This window comes from Sipha flava, unplaced genomic scaffold (genome assembly GCF_003268045.1).
Source record: "Sipha flava isolate LNK unplaced genomic scaffold, YSA_version1 51_pilon_pilon, whole genome shotgun sequence".
Taxonomy (NCBI): Eukaryota; Metazoa; Arthropoda; class Insecta; order Hemiptera; family Aphididae; genus Sipha; species Sipha flava.
In genome coordinates this window covers 1,351,606-1,364,914 of record NW_020273468.1, presented here as the reverse complement: position 1 = coordinate 1,364,914, position 13,309 = coordinate 1,351,606, and the positions used below count along the sequence as shown (strand labels likewise).

General features: G+C 23.0%; 2 protein-coding genes across 4 annotated transcripts; one reads left to right on the top strand and one right to left on the bottom strand.

The window, feature by feature from the left end:
• Positions 1-1,998: 1,998 nt before the first annotated feature.
• On the bottom strand, positions 1,999-4,508 carry LOC112690699 (syntaxin-6). Its single transcript, XM_025564768.1, has 4 exons — positions 4,194-4,508; positions 2,694-2,899; positions 2,434-2,528; positions 1,999-2,109 (listed from the first exon to the last, which is right to left on the bottom strand). The coding sequence occupies exons 1-4, from the start codon at positions 4,254-4,256 to the stop codon at positions 2,033-2,035; spliced, it is 441 nt and encodes a 146-aa protein (XP_025420553.1). The 5' UTR covers positions 4,257-4,508; the 3' UTR covers positions 1,999-2,032.
• A 292-nt stretch (positions 4,509-4,800) lies between these two features.
• LOC112690697 (DENN domain-containing protein 2A-like) lies at positions 4,801-12,641 on the top strand. 3 transcript variants are annotated; one of them, XM_025564761.1, is made up of 11 exons: positions 4,801-4,892; positions 6,743-7,727; positions 7,846-7,977; positions 8,046-8,163; positions 9,514-9,707; positions 9,787-10,008; positions 10,123-10,265; positions 10,925-11,083; positions 11,297-11,492; positions 11,570-11,812; positions 12,299-12,641. In XM_025564761.1, exons 1-11 carry the CDS (start codon positions 4,885-4,887, stop codon positions 12,542-12,544), a joined length of 2,646 nt encoding a protein of 881 aa, XP_025420546.1. In that variant the 5' UTR covers positions 4,801-4,884; the 3' UTR covers positions 12,545-12,641. The 3 variants fall into 3 exon arrangements, with proteins under 3 accessions (XP_025420546.1, XP_025420548.1, XP_025420547.1); XM_025564763.1 differs by lacking the exon at positions 4,801-4,892 and adding an exon at positions 6,270-6,637 and having other exon boundaries at positions 12,299-12,544; XM_025564762.1 differs by lacking the exon at positions 4,801-4,892 and adding an exon at positions 6,270-6,637 and having other exon boundaries at positions 6,703-7,727; positions 12,299-12,544.
• The last annotated feature ends 668 nt before the right edge of the window (positions 12,642-13,309 follow it).

The window sequence follows — 13,309 nt, the reverse complement described above, 5'->3', positions numbered from 1 at the left end:
TAGGTAGGTATAATGTAATACAATAATTTCGTTTTAGTTATTTGGTTCTAATTTTTGTTATTTGCTGATTTTGTTGGTGTTTTTTGTCAATTTCTACTAAATCTACTAATATCCGATTATCAAAGAACGAGTGTAGAATTCGCTTAATACAGTCCACATTCGTCTCATGTGCTTGTATAAAATTATTAAATTATAAATTTCCTTTTTTTTTTGTTATTTTTAATGCATATTTTTAGAGCTTAATTAGCGATTTTTAAGGTAATATTATGGCGCATATTTATGCAATTTTAAGTGCTATAAAATCCCAACCCTGCTAATCCCCATCTATATGTATAAGATTTGAAAATTTTTATTAAAGAAATCGTTAACAATGATTTTAATAATTAAATTATCTAGTAATAAACAACTGTTCTGAATTTAGTCAGTGTTCCCGTTGCCGTATGTGTAAATATTTCAATCGTAAATAATTTTCCATTTATTTTTTTCTTTACTAGCTTTTTATTATTTATTTATTATTTTTACTCTTATTATTTTTCTTGAGAAAATGAGTAAAAAATAGTTAAGTGATGAACAATAAGAACATTTTTAAGATAAAGAGTGATGATTTGCAAAATGTTTTAAATCAAACATAAATTGACAAATTTTTTGAAAATAAAGATTCTATTTATTGTTGTAATTACAGTTACTATAGTGACTACTAGTGATGAGCAGAAGTGACTAGTTCCTACCGAATTAGTAGTTGGTACTGGATGACATAAGCGCGCGCAGAAATTACTGGCAAAGTAGTCATACATATTTACATTTAATATTAACAACGAATTTGGATAGGGTAATTTAAATTAACTTAATAATAATATTTTTTCAATATTCTTATACATGTATTTACTGCTTACGGATGCTTCGAAGTGGTTGAACATAATATGATTATTTATTATTATGATAACTATGAATATTTTGGTGTAGAGACGGAAGTTTCACAGAGTAATCAAGTGCCTACCCTGACTACCCCGTGCGCACGCTTATGCTGGATGACTAATTTAGTTAATCTGCATAGCATAATTAGTCATTTGACTAATATTTTATTCGACTATAATCGACTCAAACTGATGAAAAATTTAAAAGTTTGTTTGGCATTGTTATCAATAGAGAATGACGTGTTAAAAGAATTTAATTTTGAAAATTTAATCGACACTTGTATTACTTCAATATGTCGACGTAAATCGATTTAGTTGTATTTTGATGGGTAACATCAGCGGAAATTTAGCCAGGATTGAAAAAATTGTTGTTTTTTTTTTTACATATTATGTACATTAAATCAACTTCATTTCTATCAAAAAAAAGTATAAAATTGGCCGAGTTTTGTCGGACACAGGTTTGTAGACGAGTTTTGGCTTGATGTTCTATTGCTCCTTTTATATTGTCGTAAATGTTGATGTATAGCATTATAATACTTATTTCGGGATGAGATATTTTATTGGTGAAGGGTTACGGCAGCGTGCATAATTACACCTTATATTCAATATTGGTTCTATATCTATAAATACTAAATAAATTGCCGTTTCAATAATTATATTATAGTTTTATGATTTTTGTTACATTACAAGGTACTTTGAAGTAATTAACATAAACAATAATTTTCTTGGATAATGTTTGTATTTTTTACCAATTAAATATAAGTTAAATGAATACAAATTTTTGACTGTATGTATATATATATATGTATAAGTATTTAATATAGACCAAATAAAAAAGTAAGATAGAAGAAAAATACAAAAAATAATAATAATTAACAGTGAAAAAACAAATAGCTTTTCAATGATAAATATTGAATTTCAAAGATATATTTATATAAGATAATTTGGAAACACAATTTTTCATAATATGAAAAAAATTAAGTATAGACTAGATTTTTAAATATTAAAACTTACATAACAATTATTATAATATACCAAAGTATTATTTGTAAATATGATACATCGTAATAAATAAAATCAGTCTTTTTATCAAATATTTTGTTAAAATATAATATGATTTACAAAATTATTAAAAGAATAATTGTTATTAAAATAATACCCACTAAAATTCCAATTGCCATCCATTGTCTTCTATCTAAAACATTAATTTAATAGTAAAAACATTATTTTATACATTGGATAATTAATTAATAAATTCTAAATTTGATTGACTTTATAATATAATATATTTATACATATAATGTATAAAATAAAATCTATTTTAAGAAAATATCACATATTGAAAAAAATATCAATGGTAATAAAAAGTTGATAAAAAAATAAATAAGTGATTGAATAATAGGCCCACACCATACAAGGTAAGATGTGTTTATATTATTTAAATTTAAGTGTTTTAATATTATATAATGGAAATATATTTTAATACAATTGAAAAATATGATTTACATATATATATTACCATCAGATAATTGAAGAACTTGTGCCACTTTCTTTGATACCATATCTAATCTTGATTCTGTTTTATCTAATTCAGTACTCAAATTTTCAAGCATTCTAAAAAATTTTTTCAAAAGATAGCTATAATTTAAATTTATTCTTCACTTAATGTATTAATAAAAAAATATAATACAGATTTTTATATTTGTAGTAAAGTTTATTTAATTTATAAATCCTAGTTTAGAATTCAAAACTCTTAATTGAAAATATAAGTTAACTTACACATTTTGATGATCCAACTCTACACTTATATCTTCAGAAACATTTTTTAAAGTTGATACTGATTTAGATATGAGGTCAAGTTGATTATGTTGTTTATTCATCTTATGAGAATGTGAACTAAGCATATCAGCCACAAATGTTGATGAACTTGGGCGAGATGTAAATAGTACATCATCTGGATCTTCAGTATCTCTTTCTAGCAAAGGCTAATATTATCCGTAAATTAATTAAAATATATCCAAAATAAATATTTTCATGAAATTAATTAAATTTTTAATATAATATATATAGGAATCCATACATAAAATATTATTATTAATTTTATGATAAATTTTAGATATATTCTGAAAGTTAGTAAGTTAAGAATAACATAATAAATACGTAAATAAATAACTTATACATAGAAATAAGTAAATTAATGCGTAGCCTGGAATATTAATATATGTATAATGTACAACCAATTTTCAAATTAAAAATTCATTGTCGGGTATATACAAAATTTTATAAAATCGCAACACTATTAGTCAGGGTAAACATGTTATTAGATTTCATATTATTATTTTTAATATTTATTAATTGTTTATAAACACAAGGACGTCTTCACATGCACTAAAACTTACACAGTATCTATATACGAAGGATGTACAACTCAGAAGACCAATTTATAAAACTTTGAAATCTGGTGGGCCAGAGTAAAGAAAGCAAAAAAAAAAATAGTCATTCAAATTGATAATTAGCATTTATTGGATATAATTTACTTTTATAACTGAACCAATACAATAAAATAAATATTTTACACTTAGAATTATGTTACCTATGTCAATATGGATATATATTATTAATATATTATATTTAGACATTTAATATTTGAGCTACAGTTCAATACTAGATAAGAATATAATATTTACATTTTACGATCAACATAATATAATGAAATACCAATAAATACTAAAATAGTATGAAATAATTTGAAAATGTAATATGGGTCACCAGTTATTCCTACTATATACTATGTACATAGACAGTGCAGTAGGTATAAAGTTCATTTTTCAAAAGAAAAGGTCGAAGGGGAACTAAGTAGTCTAGTACTATAAATATTTATTTTTTTTATTATTAAAATATATTTTAAGTAAAATAGAAGAACTATATTGATATTTAATAAGTTTTAAAATGTTTGTAAGGACAGTATAGGGAATGAAGCCTTTACGAGTTTGCTACAAAAAATTATTTTGAAACCCCAAATAATACATATTCCAATATGCCTTTGCTGATAGCAGATTTTTAATAAATTAATGAGCTAATATTAAAAGAAATATACAAAATAGGATAATAAAAGAGAAAATGAAAGTTTTAAACCTTATTTTTAAAACTACAAAAATTAGTGAAATAAACCAATCAATATTTTTCTAAAATCTATAAATAAAAATATCTGTCTTGAAATTTTACTTTTTCTTGTTTCAATATCCTAAATAAAACTCAATATAATTTATATTATCTTACCTCACTGTCTTGAGTTCCTGAACCCAATTCCCAAGAATAACCATTTTTTCCTCTGGGTAACATAGTTGTAATATAATATATTTATCTTCAATGATTTATTTATTCTTTCCAAACCAACCAATAATCAATGCATAAATTGATTTACATTTATAGTTTATGATATAGGGTGAAATTGATCGGATTTAATGTCATATTATAATCGATAATGCCAAATAAAGTATTATGTAATATTAATACAATTATCATTGTAAATGCGTAAGAAAAAAAACTATTTAAACTTAGGGCCTAAATAATCACTGATCAAATATTGACATATGTTCTATGCATAAAATTATTTCGAAAAAATGAATGATAAAGAACAGGTGGTCGATATCATCAAGATAATAATAAAATCGTTATCAATTATTATAGCATGTGGTCATATTCATAGAATAAGCTTAATAGGTATCTAACATTTTACAAATCAAGTTAAAAATTATAAATAAATTAAATCAACTTAGCATACAAATTTATTAATTTTTTTTTTTTTTGTTTCTTTTCAGAACTAGTATTTTTTTTTCTTTTTTGTTTAAATCAAGATTCCTTCGAGAGTCAAGCATAGGTGGACATTTATTTGAATTTTTTTGGGGGGCGCGCTATAATAATTTAATATAAAATAACCCGCAGGGGCTTCGTCCCCTCACCCCTTCTCATGCACAAGTAAGACTTATTACTCTTAAAATATAGATATATTTAAATTATATTAAAAAAAACCACTAAATAACATACATTTAAAAATAATTAATATTTTATTTTAATTACAAATACCTATTTGTATCAGCAAAGATATTCAAAATATCATCGCTCTTTATATTTTTCGATATATCATTTTCAATATAGTAGTCACTCGATAATTTGATGTTTAGTATATATATATATAGTATTGAAACATCGCTGAACCTAAGTCAAGTTTATATTTTTTTCATTGCACTGAAACTTCTTTCGCAAGTAGCCAAACTAATTGCTATTATTAATGGTATTGTAAATAGTTTTTTATTATTTCTAATTTTACGATTTTCAAAAAAATCCAACAGATAATTATAAAAACAACGAATAACATTTTTAACAAAGTTTCAATTTTGGGGGACTATTACAATATTAAGGGGGCTAAGCCCCCCTCCCCCGGATATCTATCTATGAAGTCAAAGAACCCCCTTTTCATTTTTTACTCTAAATGTTTAATGGTATAAATATTATAATATTGTAATTTACTTAAAAAATGTTAAAACATAATATAGCGATTAAGATAAAGCTTAATACTTAACTATTTATAATTCAAGTTAAGAATTATAAATAAATTAAATCAACTTAAAATAATTACTCTCATTTAATTATCAAATAATAATAAAATAAGATATTGGAAATAAAATGAATTAATTTAAATTTTTTTATAAATCATTTAATTTTTAAAAAATTTGTCATATTTTATTTTATTTGATAGGATTTGGATTTGTTTTTCATCTTCATCTTAATCTCGTTTCCAGCGGGAGTCAAAGACTCTTTTTCATTTTTTTTTTTTTTTTTTGAATTTCATATATTAAATTCTTATTAGCAGTAAAATCATTTAAATTAACATAAAATAAAATAATTTAAAATTTAACTAAAACAAAAATGTTTAACTCTTGTTAAAGAACATATTATCTAGGAAATAAAATAAATCTCTTTACATTTTTTATAAGTCATTTAATTTTTAAAAATTTAAAAATATTTTCTTTTTCTTTATAGAACTTGTAATTTATTTTTTTTTTTTTGTCTTCAACCAAATCTCATTTCCTGTGGGAGTCATAGGACCTTCTTTTTTTTTGTGAATTTCATACATTAAATACTTAATAGTAAAAAAATCATATAAATTAATTTATCATAAAATAACCTACAATTTTAATAAAATTATCTAAAAAAACCAATAATATTACTCTTTATGAATAAAATAATATCTAGGAAATAAAATAAATCGATTAAAATTACTATATAATTGAAAAAATAAAATTGATAAGATATTGATAATATTGTGATATAAGTTATTGTTATGCGCATGCGTGAGCGGATTGTAGAATTAACTGCAATGATCCACTCGTATATTTGTATGCTTGCACTTTTCTATCCATTGAAAACGAATAGAATTTTCGAAAACAGTTACCATAAACCGTGTACGGTATTTGGAGTTTGGATTAGATTGAATTAATTGCAAAGCACGCAGCTCGTAATCTATCTTGGTGCCTTATATACTAATCTATGATCGTTTTCTTTCAATCGGTGATGAACTACGTTATATTGTTATATTGAAATTCTTATTAGCTGTATACACATAGGGATAATGTAATATTGCATTCTTCGCAATTTGTTTGTTGATAAGGCGTCGTGTCACGACTACATGCAATCAGTAATTATTCGCGATAAAAACTAGTGTAATTAATAATAATTAATATTCGTAATTTTTCTTGTGCTCACTCAATTGGTTTTTTTTTATTAGTCTGATACTCGATCTTCATCGTAAAATGTGACATTTTCAGAAATGGTATTATTAAAATAATGAATTCTGAGAACGAAATTACTGTAGATGTATTGAAGAGACGGTTCGAATCATTTCAAAATTCAATAAAACCGGCAGTACACGAGTTGGAAGACCAACGGCATGAAAAAAATCTGAACAAAAGAAATATTAAGAGGACCCCTGCTTTTCGGAGAGATATAAACATTTCAAAAAAATTTGTGGATCATAATTCAAAGGCTGTGGCGGTAAATAATGTAAAAATATTTAATAATAGTAATTCAAGCTCTAGCAAATATAATCAAATCTCAGAAATTGATTCTCATAGTTATAAGACTGAAAACCTAAATTATAAATTACACTTGCCTCGATTTGTAAAAGATGATAATAATCAGTTGTTAATTGATCAAAAAGTTCTTTTACAAAGTTTGAAAAAAAAACTAAAAAATAATAACACTATTGATAGTAAACCAAAAATTCTAAAAAAAAATATTGAACATACACTGAATACACCTTTACCAGTTGGCCCACCTCCTAAAAAGCCTCCAAGAACATTTACTCATGATAAGCAAACTGATCCAGACCTTCCAGGCATGATGGAGTCTTATAAAAATTCTAAATCTGATCCAAAATTGTTGTTGAAAAAATTAGAAAAATTTGTAGAAAAAAATGCTCATACATATGGAACAAAAGATGAAAAATCTGTTGAACACAATTATAATTCAAATAAAAATTCTAAAATTTCTAATTTATTTAATCTGGCAAAATCTTTAAAAAGTTTGGAAAACCCGAAAGTGTATGATAGTTCATTAAATATATACCATACAGATGAACAGAATTATTTAACAATAAAATCCTGTAATGAAAATGATACCGAACATATTTATGATGAACCAGTATTTGTAACACCAAACTCAAGGCTAAATAATTATGGTGTTGATAATTGCAAATCACTTATTGGTGATGCACGGGTCTGTGATCCTGATAAAAGTAATCTACATTATGCGGTAAGTTCTGAATATTAATTAAAATAGTAATCTTCTTTTTGATTAATTATTCATCAGTTTTTTATGCATTTATCATACTTTTAAATAATATTAATTTTTACTTTTTTCCTGAATATAGTCTTCACTAATTAAAGTTCATAATTCTGAAAAGAATTTGGAAGAATGTAATTCATTTTTGAAAACCAACTCTTTAGATGTATTGGATTCAAGATCAAACAATAATAATATGACTATTAGCGATAAGAGAAAAGTATAATTTTTAACGATAAATGTATTAATTTATATTTGAAATTTATGAAGTTATTTCATTTTTAATAGATTCAAATGTTAATGAATGAAGCATATGGTACATTTATTAAAACTCGAGAAGAAAGTGATTCTGAATCTATTTCTAATAATGAAGATAATTCTAATGGATTAATAAATAATTTAGTTGGTAGGTATTTGAGTTATTTCATAAATATTTTAATAACATCAATGACTATTAATATTTTATTTATAATTCATCATAATACGTAGTATTTTATTTTAAATATTAATTATGATGTATCCACTTAATTTTATCGGTATTTTTATAACATAGTAGTCACATTGTAAATCACAGAAAGTACTAGTGTGCTTCATTAATTTTTAACAAAAACATTCATATAATGTTATCCCCAACAATTATAATTTAGCTTTATAGTTTATAGCCAAACAAATTATGAAACTTGTTTAAAAAGTATTTTATTATTTTTATTATTCAATGTAGATATTTTTTTACTCTTTATTCAAATTATTTCATAGTGCATTTATTAATATAGAAATTTTTCTCTACATATAACTTAAGTAAGATTTTGTCTATTACTAGAGCCAACAATATTTAAAATAATATACAAAATAACTGAAATTAATTATTAAAATTTATTAAGTATAGATAATGATTGTAAATAATAATGCAATATAATCAACATTCTTTAGTGTTACTATTTTGATAGAATTTAAGAGTATTTTTATAAAATTAATAAATTTTTTTTATAAATTTGTCCCTTAATTGTTGAGTAATAATATTTATAGTGTAAATTTAATTTCATGTTATAATTTTTCCAAAAATAAATAAAATATACTCAAATACTAAAAATGATTAATACATTTTAATTAGTCGATTTTATAAGTTTTGAGTTAACTCAAAATAAATTATGTGGTTCTTGTAAGCATTCTATGATCATATACATAGACTGTATATTAGAGCAGAAAACAAAATTAAATATACTTATGTTTATTATTTATAAGGAAGGTTATTGATAATACATGATATTTTCCCACAATAAAGTAGGAACAGAGTTATAATCTAGATTAAGTTGTTAATTCAAAACAATTATGTAGGTATTTAATAAGTTTATTATTTATATATTTGTTGTCGATTGTATAATATGGCTGTGTGCACATATTTATTATAATAAATATTAGAGAATTATAGTTCATAATTATTTATTTATTATTATTATATTTTATTAGTAGGTATGTAGACTATAAATGCTTGCGGTCTACAATCATATACTGTAGACCGCATGCTAGAGTAGAAACATAGCGATGGTCCACTTACAAGAGCAACACCAAATAAATTTACATTAAATAAATAGTTATCATTAATAAGAATATACATTTATTTATAATTCTAGAAAGAAATCAAATGTTATAAGATTATATTAATATAAGACATTTTATTTTATTACAATTTTCCATCTATTTGCTTTGGTAATATCGAAATTAAATATTTTTTATTAATTTTAATTTTTTTCTCTAGAAAAGAATATTCATGAACAGACATTGGAGCGTAAGGGGTATTTACGTCGAGTAGTTAAAAAAGTAAAACCTTCATCTTCATCAGCTATTATTCAAGATAAAAATCATCTTTTTCAAGCTCTTTTATTAATTGGACTAGACTTAAGTTCTACTAAAGAAAAATTGCCTTACATAAAATTTAAATATCCTGAACAAGTAATGATTATTATTAATCAAAATTTTTAATTTATTTTAAATAAAAAAAAAATAATCAATATATAATTTATTACTTCAGGCTGAGATTCCTGAACAAATTGAAAATTTATGTTTTCCTGATGCACATGTTTGGCCATTTACTGCAGATGATTGTCGAACTTATTCATTGACAGTTACTGATGAGAATGGTAGACGATACTATGGTTATTGTTATAGAGTGCAACCAGAAGGTGCTGCATATTGTTTACCATTGGTATATTGTTTATATTCTTCAATAAAAGCTAACAGTTTTTACTTTAAGGTAATATATTTATATGCATATACAACACACTAGGTATATTTTTTATTTTGATAAATTTATCCAACTTGAGTACACTTGTAAATTTATTTTTATTTTTAAAACATAATTTTACAGGTGTTACAAGAAATTGAAGCAAGACATGGTTTATCAGAATTTGATATGAAAAAATTTATAGGGTTATTATATGATACACCTTTTCCAGATGTTAGTTCTTCTATTTATATACCACAAGAATCTGCAAGTTCCAGTACTGCACTGTAAGAAAGACAATATTTTGTTATATTATGAGTTTGTTGTTAACTATTAAATGCATATTATCAAAAATTATTGGAAAATAATATTCATTTTGAAAACTATTATACAATTTACTTGTTTTTTTCTTTAGGTACTTTTTAAGTAATAAATTAAAAATATTTGTAAGTGACTTATTTTTAGTATCAACTAATTATAAATAAACTGAAACCAATTGCATATAATTAACTAATTTTGTAAAATCCATAATGTATTTAAAACATTTTATCTTTGCATTTTATTTTTTATTTTTATATAATAATATATTTTAATTTTTGATTTTGATTCTATGTACCCTTTTAAAAAAGTTAAATGTATAGTAATTTTATAACTTTTTAACAGAAATTAAGTAGTACCAAAATGTTTTTCATATTATTATTAATTAAATTTCTTATTAAACTGAAAATATTAATTGTAAAATGTATAAATTAATATTAAATAATCAAAATTGTATTACATTATATATATATATATATATATGATAGTTTAAAATTTAAATTAAAAACTATTTTGACCTTTAGTCATTAATAACAAAAAAAAGTATATTAATGACCATTTAATTTGATTTTTTTATGTTTTGTTAAGAAATTATAAAATTCATTGATAATTATTAAATGTATTCTAGTTCCTCACATGAAGGAGTTATTCGAATATCATTTGATTCTCACCAAGAACAAAATTATATTTTAAAACTTTTACAAATTATTAAACCTAATACGTTTCATCAAATGTTAGCTACAATGTTGCTGGAAAGAAAATTAATACTTCTTAGCAAGTCAATAAGGTAAATTATTTATTTATTATAAATCCATCTATGTGACTTAATATTTCTGTTCAAAATGTATGCATTTGAATTCTGTTTTTATTATTTTATTATTATTGACTATTATAAAAATGTTCATTGTAGTTTTAAAAATTTTGAATTATTTAATTTCTATAAAACTTAAATATTTTATATTTTAGTCCATAAGATTTTGTTCAATTACATATTTTTTAGTTTGTTATCAAGTTGCATTGAAGGACTAACATCTTCTTTATATCCTTTTACTTGGCAACATACTCTTGTATTAGTTCTGCCATCTCAGATGGTATCCATAGCTGATTTCATTCAAGCACCAACACCTTATATCATTGGTTTGTTGAAAACTGAAAATCAATCTGAAATATTTTCACAATTAAGTGAAACTGATCAAGTAGATATATAATACTCATTACAAATTTAACATATTGTTATGTTTTATTTTATATTTATTTTTTAATTTTTTATCAGGTCTTTATTTTTGATTTGGATACTAATAAAACATTGCGCAAAATAAAAGATGAACACAATGTTATACCATCAAGAATTGCAAAAGGTTTAAAAAATGTAATTGGATTAAATGTAGAGTTTGATGATCAATCAACCAAAGCAGTTATAGCTACAGAATCTTTAATGCGGTTATTTGTTGAACTGGTTGGTCATTATAGAAGATTCATTATTCCTAATTCTGAAAACAAACATAGTCACTTTCAGGTAATTTAAGCTTCATTGTTGATGTAGTTATGTAAATAATTAATATCATTTATTAACTAGAGATTACATAATGACAAGTATGTGTTTATTCTTATAATTTTATAAAATCAAATAAATAATTTTCATTGACATTTTTACAGCAATTAATGTACATTTTAATTACAAAATAGTTTTAATTGAAAATTGTATTTAGTTTTTTTGTAATCTTGTCTTAGTTTGATTAAGTTTTTTGAATAAATAGATAAATACATAGCATTCTAGATATCTAGTATATATTGTTATAATTATTTTTAAAAGTTTTCTAAGAAGTGATAATCTTATTTAAATATCTGTAGTATTATATTTTGTGACCAATTTTATTTTATTTCAAAAGTATTCTTGATATGTATAAATATATCAGATTATTTACAATATATTTGTTATGCCAATAAGTGAAAAATGACTTAAGTGTTATATATTAAATATTTTATATGTTTTATGTTTCAGAAACAACATTTCATCAATGCTGGTATTAACACTGCTCATCGAAATTTCTTAGAATGGTTTACAGAAACAGCTATGTTTACAACTTTCCTGAATGACAAATTACACAATAACATTGACAGTAAAGATGTATTTGATTGTCGGTGTGAAGAATTTGCTCTTGAACTTAGTAAAGTAAAACGTAAATCAAAAACCCTACAATCTATGAAAGCTTTAGGTGATCGGATAAAAGACTGGGCAGTCTCATAAATCTATTTAAACTTAGTTGAGCTGCTACAAATCTGAATTTTAAAATTATTTTCAAAATTAATTATAAATATATATATTACCCAAAGATCAAGATCTTCAAAATGTATTTTATATATTAAAATGTTATTATTAAATACTGAATAGTATTACTAAAATACTGATTATTTGATAAAAATGTATTGATAATTTTTTATTTTGTTCATTATTAATGATATATATTTACTGTTCATAATATATAAATTAAAATATATTGTTTATTATAAGGTGTCCTTATTAAACTTCATTAGTGTAGAAACTTATGATTTACAAAATAATTTTGCTTATATTTTTTAAATTGCAGTTTATTAGTCCTTTAAGTAAGGGGTCTGTTGTGTTTTATGTGATACTGAAAAATCTGTATGTCAATGATTAATCATGGTTTACTATAGGTTTTAGTTAAGAAGTGCAGTAATTTTTTTGTTTTCAACTAGTATTAAAATATTATAATCTATTTTTAATTAGAATATATGAAGAAGGAGTTAACTTTGAAATATTTTTCTAGAATATGGTGTGAACTGCAATTAGTCTTCTTCAGGTGGGTAATATAATTCTAGCTATGTTTGAATATGTGTATATTATAACATAATCCACTTGGACAAATTGTCTTTAATCTCTATTATTACACTGGCATAGTAATGACGATTTCATAAATTAAAGTCAAATAAAAGACTAGTCAACCGAATTATAAAACCAATTTTACTGAATATTATTTTCTTTCTTATTTAG